The sequence below is a fragment of the Microcaecilia unicolor genome, chromosome 10 (assembly GCF_901765095.1).
Source record: "Microcaecilia unicolor chromosome 10, aMicUni1.1, whole genome shotgun sequence".
Classification (NCBI taxonomy): Eukaryota; Metazoa; Chordata; class Amphibia; order Gymnophiona; family Siphonopidae; genus Microcaecilia; species Microcaecilia unicolor.
The window spans coordinates 16,810,780-16,826,945 of record NC_044040.1 but is presented as its reverse complement, the minus strand read 5'-3'; the positions used below and the strand labels follow the sequence as shown (position 1 = coordinate 16,826,945).

The window sequence follows — 16,166 nt, the reverse complement described above, 5'->3', positions numbered from 1 at the left end:
GTCATGGAGCTGGGTATGACATTTCAGGCTGGCATAGAGGTTGGCAAAAAAATGTTATTTAATTTTTTTGGGGGGGGGGGGGGGTGGGAGGGGTTGGTGACCACTGGGGGAGTAAAGGGAGATGATCCCCGATTCCCTCCGGTGGTTATCTGGTCAGTTTGGGCACCTTTTCAAGGCTTGGTTGTGAACAAAAAGAGACCAAGTAAAGCCGGCCAAATGCTTGTCAGGGCCGGCCTTCTTTTTTCCATTATCAGCCGAGGCCGGCCATCTCTTAACCACGCCCCAGTCCCACCTTCGCTACCCTGCCGACATGCCCCCTTGAACTTTGGCCGGCCCTGCGATGGAAAGCAGTTGAAGCCGGCCAAAATCGGCTTTCGATTATACCGATTTGGCCGGCTTTAGGAGAAGGCCCGCCATCTCCCGATTTGTGTCAGAAGATGGCCGCCCTTCTCCTTCGAAATAAGCAGGAAAGTGACTTGCTGAAGGTTACAGTTTGAGTTTATGACATAGGAGGGTCCTGAGCTCATTGCTCAGGGCTCCTCCAATCACTACACCACACAGGATATCTAGTGTTACCAAGCCAAGAAAATTGCTTCAGACCAGCACTATGGACAGAGGTTCTGTCATAATTGTGAGAAAAGTCGCTACCTTGTTGGAGTCTAAATGGAGCTGGGTCAGGCTGCTCAGTAAGGGCAGGTCTCTGATGGTCCTCACTTGATTGTGGGAGATATTAAGCAGCACCAGTCGGCCACATGGTTCCAGCCCTCTCATGCCCGTTATAGCATTGTAACTGAGGTTTAAAACTGCAAGGTTGCGAACAGCGCCAACCCCTTCCATGCTGGAGCGCAGAAAAAAAAAACCATTTTCAGCTTTCATAGTCCACAAAAACAGAAAATATTTATCGCAATGCTGTGTGAACAGCCAAGTTGTAGGCAATGCTTTTTAACTGGGCTATTTGAATAAATTTGTGACCTGCTTTCAAGAGTTATACTCCCTTCATCAGCCAGTGTAACATGCTGAAGGCAGGGGCAGTTCAAGGCGAGATGCTGCTTGAGGAGATGGATAACATGGTGGTCCCCACCCCGACAAGGTGCTCAAAAAGGGTGTGTCAGAGGGGGTGGGACTGGCAGAGTCTTAGTAGTGCAATCAGCTTCACAGCCCAGTGTTTGTTGGTTTTTTTAATTGAAGCCACTCTCACAGGTCCAGTGAGATGCAATGTCAGGATGTGGGGGGGGGGGGGGGGGGGGAGGGGGGAGAAGAAGGAAAATGCTGGATGGGGAGGGGGCATGAGGAAGCAATACATAAGAACATAAGCACTTCCATACTGGGACAGACCAAAGGCCCATCAAGCCCAATATCCTGTTTCCAACAGGAACCAATCCAGGTCACAAGTACATGGCAAGATCCAAGAACAGTAAAACATACTTTATGCTGCTTATCCTAAAAATAAGTAGTGGGTTTTCCAAAGTCCACCTTAATAATAGGTTATGGACTTTTAGGAAATTATCCAAACCTTTTTAAAACCCTGCCAAGCTGTCTTTACCACATTCTCTGGCAACAAATTCCAGAGTTTAATTAAACATTGAGTGAAAAAATATTTTCTCCGATTTGTTTTAAATTTACTACTTTGTAGCTTCACTGAGTGCCCCCCCTGAGGTCGTTGTCGCCGCTGCCCCCTGTCCATCCACCACCGGGCCGGGCCCCTGAATTCAAATCACAATGCCTCAGCTCGCTCCGTGTGAAAGCGCAGCAGCGGCAGTCTGCAGAGCGCCTCCCTTCAGGTCTTCCCTCCCTGTGTCCCTGCCCTCACGGAAGTTACATCAGACAAGGGCAGGACACAGGGAGGGAAGGCCCGAAGGGAGGCGCTCTGCAGACTGCCGCTGCTGAGCTTTCACAAGGAGCGAGGTGGTGAGGCGCTGTGATTTGAATGGAGGGGGCCCGGCCCGGTGGCGGATGATCGACGGAGCCGAGGGAGGGCGGGTGGGACTGCGGCGCCGGGTGCCCCTTGGAGGCCCGGGCCCTGGGAATTTTTGGCATGTCCATTTTTAGCAAAAAAAAAACCCCCATTTTCAGAGGCGCAATGAAAAATGGATTGGTGCGTGCCCAAAACCTGTGCCTGCACTACTGCAAGCCATTTTTCAGCGCGCCTTTTATAAAAGGACCCCTTAATCCTTTTGGCTATATTAACATGCTGTTTATGCTGATCGTTGCTGAGCTCGTTGTTTTCCATAGTAAGGGCTTCTGAGCATTGTGCGCTGGTTACTGCGGAAGTTAATCTGGCGCAAATGGCCTTTAGCGTCCAAATTTGCTTCTGAGCATCAGGGCACCAGTGCATTCTAGCAGCTGTAGATGTGCTCCTTCCCATGCCCCCCCCCCCCTGTTCTGACCTGGAATAACATGTATAGAATGTTTGTACATTTGGGAAGCTTGCCAGGTGCCCTTGGCCTGGATTGGCCGCTGTCGTGGACAGGATGCTGGGCTCGATGGACCCTTGGTCTTTTCCCAGTGTGGCATTACTTATGTACTTATGTCCTCTACTTGGCTCACTTTTATTACATAGAGCAGTGATTTAACCTATTGTGATGTCATAGTGGCTCATTCCACCAATAAGAGCCAACCTCATTAGTGATGTCACAATGGCTTGATTGTATAGAATGTTTGTACGTTTGGGAAGCTTGCCAGGTGCCCTTGGCCTGGATTGGCCGCTGTTGTGGACAGGATGCAGGGCTCGATGGACCCTTGGTCTTTTCCCAGTGTGGCATTACTTATGTACTTATGTATATGCCTTACTGACTCAGCACTAACACAGACTACTCAGTAATTACTGTGGATTCTTTTGGATTCATATTAGGTAAATGAGACTTTTTATTAGAGGTTCTAAGATACACAATGATTAAGCTATATAACTGAAAAGAAACAATACCTATAAACAATCATTACATCACTGGTCCCTACATCCAAGCAATGCTAGGATTTTCTAGACCAAGAAAAGAAGCAATAATATACTATACTATAAACAATACTTATACATACATCACTGGTCCTTACATCATCCAGGCTTTTTACATCAGCTGAGAGAAGCCCCTTTTTCAGCAAAGCCGGAGTCTCATGACCAGGAGTCTGGTTCTATGCAATGCGTCCATCCATAGATGAGCTTCTGGCTTCACTGTAGGATGCCCCCCCTTTTTTTTATTAGGCTTAGAACTCATGTTCAGAGCTAAGGAAAATTACAGAATGCTTGAGAAGTTCTCTGTTTTGGTAAACAAGCCATTCTTTGGGAAGGTGGTCAAATGTTTCTCAGTACAAGTGGCCAGTCTGAACTCGAAACAGGCTCCACCTCTCCCTTCACATACCAAATTAATTACAGCTGTGTCTTATTTTCTTCCACATTTCACACAATCAAAGTTAAACAATCATTTCAATGAGCAAATGCACTGCCGGTCACTTAAACAGAGTTGAAAAGCAATCTCTAAAATCCTTCCCTTACACCCCCCCATCCATCTCCCATACAATCAGTCAAGCCACGCTGTACTCACTTGCTCAAAGCATTGAGAGATGCATCTAGTTCACTGAGATTCTCAAAAGGCAGCAGGCTCTCTGCTCGTAATTCTTCCAACTCATTCAGAGAAATGTCCAACTTAACTATTCTATGGAACAAAAAATGATGGAGTTAACCTGTTTAAGTCAATCATATCCGGCTAGGTAGACTTTTAGCCATCACAAAGTATATGCAAACTTTTAACCACATAAAAAGAAGTGTTTCAGAGGTGTGATCATGCCATAGATATGTAGCTGAGCTACACACTGTGTATCATTGCTTAACATCCTGCCCACATGCTTTTTCCACCTACCAAATTGATATTCAAAGACAAAGTACCCGGTTACTTTGTGTAAGAAAATCATCTGGGTTTGCACAGGCTGAAAAATGCATGACCATATCATACCTTTCAATGATTACATCTGGGAAACAGTAAGAAAGAACAAAGGAAAATGGTCTTACACTACATAAACAAAACAATAAGCACGTAAAAACGCCCTGCACATCAACTGGAAGGAAGAAAATGCAGGGAATTGCTAATACCAACAGAAGTATGCAAATTACAAGTTTATTCTTGATAAACTTCTATCTCTGGATAGTCAAATATCAGAAGTAACATCAAAATGCTTCAAAACACTTTGGAAACTGAGAAGGATAGGAGACTATTTTCCCAGACAATCATTCAAACTAACGGTACAATCGACAATACAATCACAACTAGACTACTGTAATGCAGCATACGTAAGGTGCAAGGAAAACACACTGAAATTGTTGCAAACCATCCAAAACACAGCAGCAAGACTAATATTCAACAAGTCGAAATATGAAAGAGCAACTCCAATGCTCAAGACACTACACTGGCTACCAATCAAGGCAAGACTACTCTTTAAGGCGAACACCCTCATCTTCAAAATATTACTTGGAATGGCACCCGAGTACATGCTAGACATGTTTGAACTATCCCCGAGAAACACAAGCCTTGAAACCAGAAGCTACCTACTTCTTCATCTACCCAATTGAGGCTAAAAGCAGCTGCAGGGCAGGCAATGTGGCGGAGAACAGCGCTGGAGGAAGAACGGGCCTTGGGGACCCCCGCAAGCCAAACCAGAGGCCCCGAAGCCCTATGTCTGCTCCTCCCCAGCCTCTAAGGGAAGCCCGGTGCCAGATTTTTCTCTCTCCTGCTCCTGTCAGGTCGTGATCAGGAGCTGGAGCGAGACAGACCCTGGCACTAGGCCCCCCCCCCCCTTGGAGGCCAGGCCCAGGGGAATTAATTCTCCCCCTGCCCCCCCCCCCCTCTTGGCAGCCCTGTATATGGTGCCAAAAAAATCAGTACCAAAATAATGCTATTTTATAAGCCACACTTAGCTTATAGAATAGTGCTTATGCCTGGGAGTCGTGCCTAACTTTAGGTGCGGCCAATTTGTGCCAACTGAAATGTGGTGCAAATGTACACGTCTGCATTAGGCGTGTATCCCTGTTATTCTATAACGATGTGCATTAATTTTAAGAGCACCCCCGTTACGTCCATGACCTTCCCATTTCTGCACCCCATTTTTCAGATCACGTGTACATTTTAGGTGCAGATCCTGTGCTTAAATTTACACGTGTAAATGTCACTAAATCTAATCAGTGACAATAATTGTTTGCTAAAAAGCCAGTTCTTGGCACTAATTGGCTCGTTAATCAATTAAATTGTGCATGCAATTTTTGAAGACTTTTATAGAATAAGGGGGTTAGGGGGTCTTTGATTAGCTTAAGTTATCTGCAGTAGGGCCAATAGGAATAAAACGGGACCTGCTGCGGATAACTTGAGCTGAGCTTTAGTAAAAGACCCCTTTAGTGCTTTGGTGGTCAGCAGGGATTGTTGGTGGGACTATCCAGTGAAGTGCTGCTTAATCAGGCAAGAGCCTCTCTTGTCCAGTTGAGCCCTTTTTGAATACCGACCCCGATTATAATAATTAACACCATCGTGCCTTTTTTCTCTATCTCTTTTCGGAAAATTTCATGCATACTCAAGACCGGGCATATTCTACCAGTTTTTATCTACCTCAGAGCTGTGCAACAATTTGGAATCCTGTTTGGATGAAAGGTGATAAGCTGTTGATAATATGAATGTTGACATTTGCACAACGTTTAAGAAAAAGTTCAGGACTCATCCTTTCGCTCTAACTTTCAATATGACGAGTTAGGTCTGGTGGACATTCAGTAACAGTGTCGTTTTTTGTTTGGGTTTTTGTTTTTGTTTTTTGCATAATTTTGGTTGTAACTGTTTTCTTTGTGTGCTTGTGTTCTGTCCTGTTCTTAATGGCTTTCCTTTCGTTTCCTTTGTAAATTGCTTAGCTTTGGGTTTTTCCCCACGACTTAGCGATCTATTAAGTCACGAGTAAACAATAAACAATACAAAGCAATGTGAATTTTGATATTACCTTTCAGGAAACTCAGTCACGGGGAAGTCTTGCCTGTATGGAAACAAACAAACCAGCCTTGATTATCAAACACACAACCTGTCTGATTGTTACAGCAGCTGCCCAACTTTCCAATGATGCTCTGCCTGGATGTGAACACGTACTTAGGGCCTGACACAATGAGGGCAATTGTAGAACTGGGGCCTCCGTTTAAGTACCCCGAGGCTGTGTGATAGAGGAAAGTGGAGTTTTCGATTTCGGCTAAAACAAAATCTGCAGCCAAAATTTCTCACACAGTTTCAGCCAAAACCAAAACTGGAGCAAAGGTGGGCTGCGTGGCATCCTGTCCCTGGCCCCCCACAAAAATCCACTTTCACCATCCCCCCCCAACTGAAGGCTGCTGCTCACACACCACCTGTAGGCCCTCCCTGGGCCTAATTTAGACGCTACACAGTGAAAATGACTGCTACGACTTATTTATTTATTATTTAGTTTAGAACATTTATACCCCGCCTTTTACCACGTAAAGCAGCCCCAAAGCGGCTTACAATGAACTAAAGAAAAACAATTACAATGACAGAAGAGGGCATAAGGGAAGGGAAGAGAAATGCAATACTTAAGCAGATAGACTGCAGTTAGGGGAAAGGAAGCAGAAAGAAGAGAAGGGAAGGAGGAAAAAGTCCAGAGCTGAATCAGATCTTGACTCGCCGAATCACAAGAAATCGGAACTTGCGACCAAGAGGAGTCAGGGCCCCGTCAGCAAGCAGCACTCTCCAGGCACGAAGCAGCCACAAAGGAGGAGACCAGCAGCCAGCATCGCCGACAACGACCACCCCAGGCCAGCAGCTGGGCCGAGAAGGCCACACGATATAGATAATCCCGTCGTGGCAGGGAGCCGTTGTCCAACTTCTCCTATCAAGCGAAGAAAGAGCAGTGCAGGAGGCCGTGTTACGAACGGCCGAGAAGCATGTCAGCTGATGGCGCGCTGCAGAAGAGCCGTTACTGGTCGGGCAGAAGAAAGAGGCGGACGGCCCGGGGGGGACTTCCTGTGGTAGCCTTGTGAGACTGCTGTGGGAGGTCACAGCTGCCATTTTGAGATTGGAGCCGGCATAGTCAGGAGCAACTGAGGCAGGGTTGCCAGGTGGAAAATTTTTTGCCAGCCCAATCCAGCCCAAAAAACAGCCCAAAACCCGCCCAAACACAAACCCCGCCCCTAACACCCCCACCCCCGCGTCATCACCCCCGCCCCCGCCGTCATCAACCCCGCCCCCGCCGTCACCGGCCCCGCCTCCCACGTCACCGGCCACGCCCCCGCCGTCACCGGCCCCGCCTCCACGTCATCGGCCCCGCCTCCCACGTCACCGGCCCCGCCTCCCCGTCATCGGCCCCGCCTCCACGTCATCGGCCCCGCCTCCCACGTCACTAACCCCGCCCAAACGTCACTAACCCCGCCCAAAAAACGTCACTAACCCCGCCCCCCCGCGGCCGAAAAAACCGCCCTGAAGCCCAAAAACAGCCCAAAAAACCGCAAGTCGCGGAAAACCGCCCAATTGGCAACACTGAACTGAGGCTTTTGGTCGGAGGGATGCAGAAAAAAGTTGTACTTTTTGTCAGGGGAAGAGTTTCGGTTTCATCCGGAAATACACCAGCATTTTTAGTCAAAGCCTATAAACGTGGCTGAATCCAGATTTCCGTCTGGTTGCGGTGCCAAAACTGAAATTCAGTCGGCCTAGAATATGAACACTAAGCATAATGGCAAGTAAATGCATTATTGTCATTATAGAATATTAGCTAATTCCACATTGATAAACTTAACTTTAGAAATGACCATTTATGGCAGATCAAAGGCTGGTGTCAAAGCTTGTGCCTAAATGATGCCAGTCGTATGCATTACTAACATAAGAACATAGGAATAGACATAATGAGTCAGACCAAGGATCCATCTAGAACAATATCCTGTTTCCAACAGTGGCCAATCCAGGTCACAAGTACCTGGCAGAAGCCCAATTAGTTGCAACATTCCATGCTACCGATCCCAAGGACAAGCAGTGGCTTCCCCATGTCTGTCTCAATAGCAGACTATGGACTTTTCCCCCAGGAAAGAGGAAAGGGAAATGGGACTTGATATACCGCCTTTCTGTGGTTTTTGCAACTACATTCAAAGCGGTTTACATTTATTCAGGTACTTATTTTGTACCAGGGGCAATGGAGGGTTAAGTGACTTGCCCAGAGTCACAAGGAGCTGCAGTGGGAATCAAACTCAGTTCCCAAGGATCAAAGTCCACTGCACTAACCACTAGGCTACTCCTCCACTCATTCCACCAATAAGAGCCAACCTCATCAGTGATGTCACAATGGCTTGATTGCCCGAGCTCACTTCTGTTATTGTGATGTCATAAGGGAAAGGGGAAAAGGGAAATGGGACTTGATATACCACCTTTCTGAGGTTTTTGCAACTACATTCAAAGCGGTTTACATATATTCAGGTACTTATTTTGTACCTGGGGCAATGGAGGGTTAAGTGACTTGCCCAGAGTCACAAGGAGCTGCAGTGGGAATCGAACCCAGTTCCCCAGAATCAGAGTCCACTGCACTAACAACTAGGCTACTCCTCCACTCATTCCACCAATAAGAGCCAACCTCATCAGTGATGTCACAATGGCTTGATTGCCCAATACTTGGCTCACTTCTGATACTGTGATGTCATAAGGGAAAGGGGAAAGGGAAATTGGACTTGATATACCGCCTTTCTGAGGTTTTTGCAACTACATTCAAAGCGGTTTACTTATATTCAGGTATTATTTTATACCAGGAGCAATGGAGGGTTAAGTGACTTGCCCAGAGTCCCAAGGAGCTGCAGTGGGAATTGAACTCAGTTCCCCAGGATCCAAGTCCACTGCACTAACCACTAGGCTACTCCTCCATTCATTCCACCAATAAGAGCCAACCTCATCAGTGATGTCACAATGGCTTGATTGCCCGATACTTGGCTCACTTCTGATATTGTGATGTCATAAGGGAAAGGGGGAAAGGGAAATGGGACTTGATACACTGCCTTTCTGAGGTTTTTGCAACTACTTTCAAAGCGGTTTACGTATATACAGGTACTTATTTTGTACCAGGGGCAATGGAGGGTTAAGTGACTTGCCCAGAGTCACAAGGAGCTGCTGTGGGAATCAAACCCAGTTCCCAAGGATCAAAGTCTGCTGCACTAACCACTAGGCTACTCCTCCACTCCTTGTCTAAACCTTTTTTAAACACAGATATGCTAACCACTGTTACCATATCCGCCGGCAAAGAGTTCCAGAGCTTAACTATTCATTGAGTATAAAAAACATCCCCTCCTATTTGTTTTAAAAGTATTTCCATGTAACTTCCTTGAGTGTCTTTGTACTTTTTGGAACGAGTAAAAAAATCTATTCACTTCTACACCACTCAGGATTTTGTAGACCTCAATCATATCTCCCCTCGGCTGTCTCTTTTTCAAGCTGCAGAGCCCTAACTTCTTTAGCCTTTCCTTATATGAAAGGAGTAGTTGATAATCTTAGGGGTCGACATTCAAAGCTATTTAAACGGCCAAGAGAGGCTCCTGGCCATTGAAATCGTTTGTCAGGGACAAAACAGATTCATGCAGCGGCAATTAGCCGGATAGTGCCTCTGAATATATTAAAGTACCGCCTAAGCCAAAACCGGCTAGTTTGTGGGTGGTCCAGGGGCAGAATCAGCGCTTATCTGGTTACGTGCTGATACTTAGTGCTTAACCAAATAGGTTAAACCAGATAAATAGGACTGAATAAAACACTATCTTTATGCAACACTTAACCAGATAAGTTAAACTGCATATCGCACTTAACCAGATAAGTGTTATCCTGCTATGTATAACCACATATTTAATGCCGGTGCCCCGGAAGTGACCCGAAAGTGAATTATCCATGGATACTGCCATTGGTGGCCAAAAAATCGCGGACCGCCGCTAGCTGAATATTGACCTCTTAGCATGGAAGTACTGGGTACCCCCCCTGACAGGCTCATGCCCCACCCATATCTACACCCCATAGCAGTTACATGCTAGCGGATTTACACGCTAAGGTTACAGAATTACTAAGGTTACAGAATAACTGTAAATTAGTGCTAATTAACTCTAATTATAGTCAATTATTGATAGTTAGTGCCAATTGGTGCTTAATTTATCAATTAAGTTGCACATGTAATTGGCACTATTTTAAAACCTGCTTGTGCAAGTTTGCACAATTATAGAATTGGGGGGGGGGGGGGGGGGGTTAATGACATTTACAAAATTACCCCAGGTGTAAAAGCACATGTGATGGGAATAGAAAAATACCTAATGTAAAACTTTTTGACTGCATTTGCAGCCTATTCGTGCAGATCTGGGGCGAGCTCAGTATTTCCCGCAGCAGGGGCCGTTGAACATTATGCGCCGGCAAACACAGGCGCTAGTCTGGCACTAATGGCCTCTATTGCCCGCGTTTGATTCTGAGCCTCAGGGCATAACAGCTACTCATGCACGGACACACATTCATACAAACATATGTATGCACAGACACAAAAACACATCCTATATAATAATTCTCACCTCCAACAGGATGTGCTTGGGACCGTGCCTGCCGGAAGTGGTCTGCTAGGCAGGCATGCACTGACCTCAGTGACATCAGTGACAGACAATTTGGCAAAGCAAAACAATCTGAGTGCTGTGCTGGCCATTAGGACACAGGGTTGATAGGAGAGTTTTAAAAGACTGAAGGAACAGAAAGTGTTAAATGGGGGGAGGGGGGAGTGCTGAACAACTGAAAGACATGAACATTTGGGAAAGGAAAACAATCTCAATGCTGGCCATTAGCACACAGGGTACATAGGAGAGTTTTAAAAGACTGAAGGAACCAAAAGTGTTCGGGGGGGGGGGGGGGGGGGGGGGAAGTTCTGAATGAATGAAAGAAATTAAAATTTACGAGAGGAACACAATCTGAATGCCGGGCATTTGTGCACAGGGTAGATAGGACACTTTTTTTAAAAAATTAAGGACGTGAAAGTATTACATCTTGGGGGAGGGGTGAGGAGGAAAGCGGTGGGGTATCCGGATACTGGGCGTTAGGGCCACGGGGGTACATAGACTTTTGAAAGCCTTAAGGAACCCAAAGTGTGGGAAGGAGGAGGAAAAGGAGGGGAGGGAACGGGGTGAGGGGCATTAGGAACAGGGGAGGGGGCCCTGTCACACACTCTCATTCTCACACACACACTGTCACACAGGCAGTCTCACTCTGTCACACACCCGCACATTCACTCTGGCTCTCTCTCTCTCAAACATACACACTCCCAGGAAAACCTTGCTAGCGCCCGTTTCATTCATTCCAGAAACGGGCCTTTTTTACTAGTGTGCTTATATATGAACAGGCACAAACATACCAACCCTCAAAGATACACGTACACAGAAACATGGACATACACATATGCAAAAGAGATAAGCATAAGAGACAAACATGATTGGAAAGAATTCCATGAGCCACGCTCTGCATGCATTCCCCACTTATATTACGATGACTGATTTACTTTTAAAAAATTACCTGGGATCTGTGGCTCCAAATTCAAACCCAAATACAAGGCTCTTCAGCTGGGACATTTTCATGTTCAGACAGTAATGAGGTCCTGGTCTCTTAACACCCCAGATGAGAGGGAGCACTTCTATTACGAAAGCTCGATCCTCAATGAACTGGCGTTCAATCCCTCTCTCCATTGCTTGGAAAGGCTCTCAGATAGGAAAAAAAGAGCAAAGTTATTGTAAGCATTTTAGTGTTTTACCCATTCTCCAGCATTTATTTTTTATTTATTTATTGGGGTTTCATAACCGGCTTTATGAACAGATTCACCCAAGTGATACACACCAGGCACAGCTTGACATAAAACTTACAATTCTGTTAACAGTATAAACAATAGTAAAATGAACAAAATTAAGCATGAACAAAATCGATGAGGTAAACTTTGAGATAGCAAACTGAATCTTAGTAATAGAACCCTGGTACAATCAATGGTAATAAGTCATCTGGACTACTGCAACGCGCTATACGCTGGCTGTAAAGAACAGAATATCAAAAAACTCCAAACGACTCAGAATACTGCTGCCAGACTCATATTTGGAAAAACTAAATACGAAAGCGCAAAACCCTTAAGAGAGAAACTTCACTGGCTCCCAATTAAGGAACGAATTGCGTTCAAAATCTGCACGATTGTACACAAAATCATTCACGCAGACGCCCTAATCTACATGCTAGATCTCGTAGACCTACCTCCCAGAAACGCTACAAGGTCATCCCGCAGCTTCCTCAACCTGCACTTCCCCAGCTGTAAAGGCCTAAAATACAAACTGATGCATGCCGCTACCTTCTCCTACATGAGCACGCAGCTATGGAATGCGCTACCTACAGACCTGAAGACAATCAACGAAATAACTATCTTTCGCAAACCTCTGAAGACACACTTCTTTAACAAAGCCTACAATGAGAACCGATGACAGATAACCTTACCAATATCCCTCACCAACCCAATCAGTTATGAAAATCCACCCTCTATAACTACCCTAATCTCTCCCTTCCTTCCCCTACCTAAACTATGCACAATACTACTGTATCTAAGATCCTGGAATGACAATGTTATATAACCATGTAAGCCACATTGAGCCTGCAAATAGGTGGGAAAATGTGGGATACAAATGCAATAAATAAATAATAAAATAAGTAGCTTATTCTAAACGACAGGTCCTGCAACGGAACAAATCCTCCTCCTTGTGCACTCGAGTCAAAATAGCTGGAAATCAGGCACCTCTAACATACTTGAATCAGTGGCGTAGCCACAGGTGGGCTTGGGTGGGCCATTTATGGCTCAGGCCCACCCAACAGTAGCACATGTTTAGTGGTAACTGGTGGGAATCCCAAGCTCCGCCAACTGAAGATTTCCCCCTGATGGTAACGAAAACGCTACTGTCCACAACACCGGCACCTGCGCATGCTCAGTTTTCAGTGCATGCCTACTGCCAAGGTGGAAAGGAGCGTTTTCCCACCAGCTGAGAAAAATTTTTTTGGGGGGGGAGGGGGGAGAACACTTGGTGCCCACCCAATTCTTGCTTAGGCCCACCCAAAATCTGTTGTCTGCCTACGCTCCTGACTTGAATCCTCAGAATGAAGTGATTGCTTTGGTCTATACCAATGACAACAATTTGTCAAATATGGGGATGATTCATGATATTTACTCTGATGAACTAGAATCAGAAACTTATACCTAATCTGCTCCAGCACTGATAGCCAATGCTAAGTCCTTCTGGCCATTTGGATGTTATTCGTGTATCTGAGTTTTACACTATATTTTTTAAACCTAGTGTCTGACCCCTGAAGCAGACAGTCGTTCGGTCGAAACGCAGCCCTGAGTCAGGTCATAGGTTTATCCATTCCTACCGTAGCTGAGATAATATTTAAACATCTCTCTGACCTCATGTGCACCTCTCTTTAAATTAGTCACCTTACGTTCTAACTCCTCTTACTCACTTACCTATCTATATGTTCCGTCTTTGCTTATACCCTACACTGTGTATAAAAATGTTTTATTATGTATTGCGTTGACATTGTAAGTAGTATAAACAAAATGCTCTTACTAGTATGTTATGGACAAAGTTAAAGTATTTTATATAAGAAAAAGTGAAAATTATAGTCTAATAATAATGAATTCTCAACAGATAAAGATACTAATAAAATAACATTAATAAACAAAATCAGTAACAGGCAAACTGTCATAAATTCTTTTTTTTTCACTTTAAATTTTTATTATATTTTTAACTTCCAACATACACAAAGTAAACAACTTTCCCACTGCTGCCCACGTAGGGGCAAATGGTTTCTGAGTTATCATACCATGTAGTACATATCATCTGTACATGCTCCTCAGCATTAATCTTATCATTGTTCCTTTTAGCATTTTCATATACCACCCAAATAAACTTTGTGCTATCATTATGTATTATCCCCTCTCCCATCCCCCCCTCCACACCATGCTCCATTATATCTTGGGAATGCCCCTTGGTTCTTTAGGACAATCTCCCTCTCCCCCTCCCCCCTACCCGCCCTCCCCTCCCATTCCTTCAGAGCTCATGTCTCTCCTCTGTATCCCCACCTTATTAGATGCGCGCTAAACACTGTTGAAATCGATCCCACCCCCTTTTCTGTCGTAAATGTCCTTCCATGCGGTATGCCGTAAGGCGTTCCATTTGTATCAACTGTCCCAACTTGCATGTCCAATCTCCCAGTGTCAGGGGGGGGTCCACATTCTTTCAATGCTGTGCTACAAGGCACTTAGCCGCTGCTAGCCCCCAACGCATCAGTTTACCCTTATCCCAAGAGTCCCTCTTGTTGTGCAAACCCAAAATGCATACTGAGGGACTACACACTAAAGATTTTCCAACATAATTACTAATGCTTTCATAACATCTTGCCAGAATGGAACTATCCGGGGCAGGGGCGTAGCTGCTATGGGGCCACGGGGGCCTGGGCCCCCATAGATTTGGCCCTGGACCCCCCTGCCGGCGACCCTCTCAACCCCCCTCCTGCCACCAACCCGCCGCTTGCTACCTTTGCTGGCGGGGGACTCCAACCCCCGCCAGCCGAAGTCTTCTTCCTTCGTTTGGTTTCTGACTCTGACGTCCTGCACGTACAATGTGCAGGATGTCAGACTCACAGAAACAGAACAAAGCCCTGCAGATCGCAAGGATTCGTTCTGTTTCTGTGAGCCTGACGTCCTGCACATTGTACATGCAGGATGTCAGTCAGAAACCAAACGAAGGAAGAAGACTTCGGCTGGCGGGGGTTGGGATCCCCCGCCAGCAAAGGTAGGCCACGGCAGGCGGGGGGTCGAGAGGGTCATCGGTGGGGGGGGGGGGTCAAAGTTGTTGGAGGTGTCGGCAATGGCGGGCTGGCTGGTGGGTGGGCAGTGGGGGGTCGGCAGCGCCGGGGGGGGGGGGGCTAAAATGTGCCCCCTCACCTCTGCTCTGGACCCCCCTACCATTAAAGTCTGTCTACGCCCCTGATCCGGGGGCAGGTCCACCAAATATGTAGGAATGTACCCATTTGAGATCTACACCTCCAACATGCGTCAGATGCACCAGGATACATCCGCTTCAGTCGCTCAGGTGTGTAATACCATCACGTAAGGACCTTCCTGAAGTTACTATTGAGGAAACTACACTTCTCCTTTCTTCCTCAAAATGTACCACCTGTTCCTCTGATCCCATTCCCACCCACCTTCTTAATGCCATCTCTCCTGCTCTTATTCCTTTTATCTGTCATATTCTCAACCTCTCACTTTCCACTGCGACTGTCCCTGCTGCCTTTAAACATGCTGTGGTCACACCTCTCCTTAAGAAGCCTTCACTCGACCCTACTTGTCCCTCTAATTACCGACCCATCTCCCTCCTTCCTTTTCTCTCCAAATTACTTGAGCGTGCTGTTCACCGCCGCTGCCTTGATTTTCTCTCCTCACATGCTATTCTTGACCCACTACAATCTGGTTTTCGCCCTCTCCACTCAACCGAAACTGCGCTTACTAAAGTCTCCAATGACCTATTACTGGCTAAATCTAGAGGTCAATATTCCATCCTCATTCTTCTTGATCTTTCCGCTGCTTTTGACACTGTCGATCACAGCATACTTCTCGATACCCTGTCCTCACTTGGATTCCAGGGCTCTGTCCTTTCCTGGTTCTCTTCCTACCTCTCCCTCCGCACCTTCAGTGTTCACTCAGGTGGATCCTCTTCTACTTCTATCCCTCTGCCTGTCGGCGTACCTCAGGGTTCTGTTCTTGGTCCCCTCCTCTTTTCTATCTACACTTCTTCCCTTGGTTCATTAATCTCATCCCATGGCTTTTCCTACCATCTCTATGCTGATGACTCCCAAATCTACCTTTCTACCCCTGATATCTCACCTTGCATCCAAACCAAAGTTTCAGCGTGCTTGTCTGACATTGCTGTCTGGATGTCTCAACGCCACCTGAAATTAAATATGACCAAAACCGAGCTTCTCATTTTCCCCCCCAAGCCCACCTCCCCGCTCCCCCCGTTTTCTATTTCTGTTGATGGCTCTCTCATTCTCCCTGTCTCCTCAGCTCGAAACCTTGGGGTCATCTTTGACTCTTCTCTCTCCTTCTCTGCTCATATCCAGCAGATTGCCAAG

At 46.2% G+C, this 16,166-nt stretch overlaps 1 protein-coding gene across 1 annotated transcript in view; it reads right to left on the bottom strand.

Annotated features, from left to right (window-relative positions):
• The window catches only part of LOC115478860 (leucine-rich repeat and guanylate kinase domain-containing protein-like), a 53,638-nt gene that overhangs the window by 30,195 nt on the left and 7,277 nt on the right, over nucleotides 1-16,166 (bottom strand). Inside the window, exons 2-5 of the mRNA XM_030216489.1 lie at nucleotides 11,523-11,704; nucleotides 5,965-5,997; nucleotides 3,537-3,647; nucleotides 649-838 (exon numbers count right to left, since the gene is read on the bottom strand). Coding sequence (XP_030072349.1) covers nucleotides 649-838; nucleotides 3,537-3,647; nucleotides 5,965-5,997; nucleotides 11,523-11,692 — 504 coding nt within the window. The 5' untranslated portion in view covers nucleotides 11,693-11,704. The remainder of the gene's footprint in view (nucleotides 1-648; nucleotides 839-3,536; nucleotides 3,648-5,964; nucleotides 5,998-11,522; nucleotides 11,705-16,166) is intronic.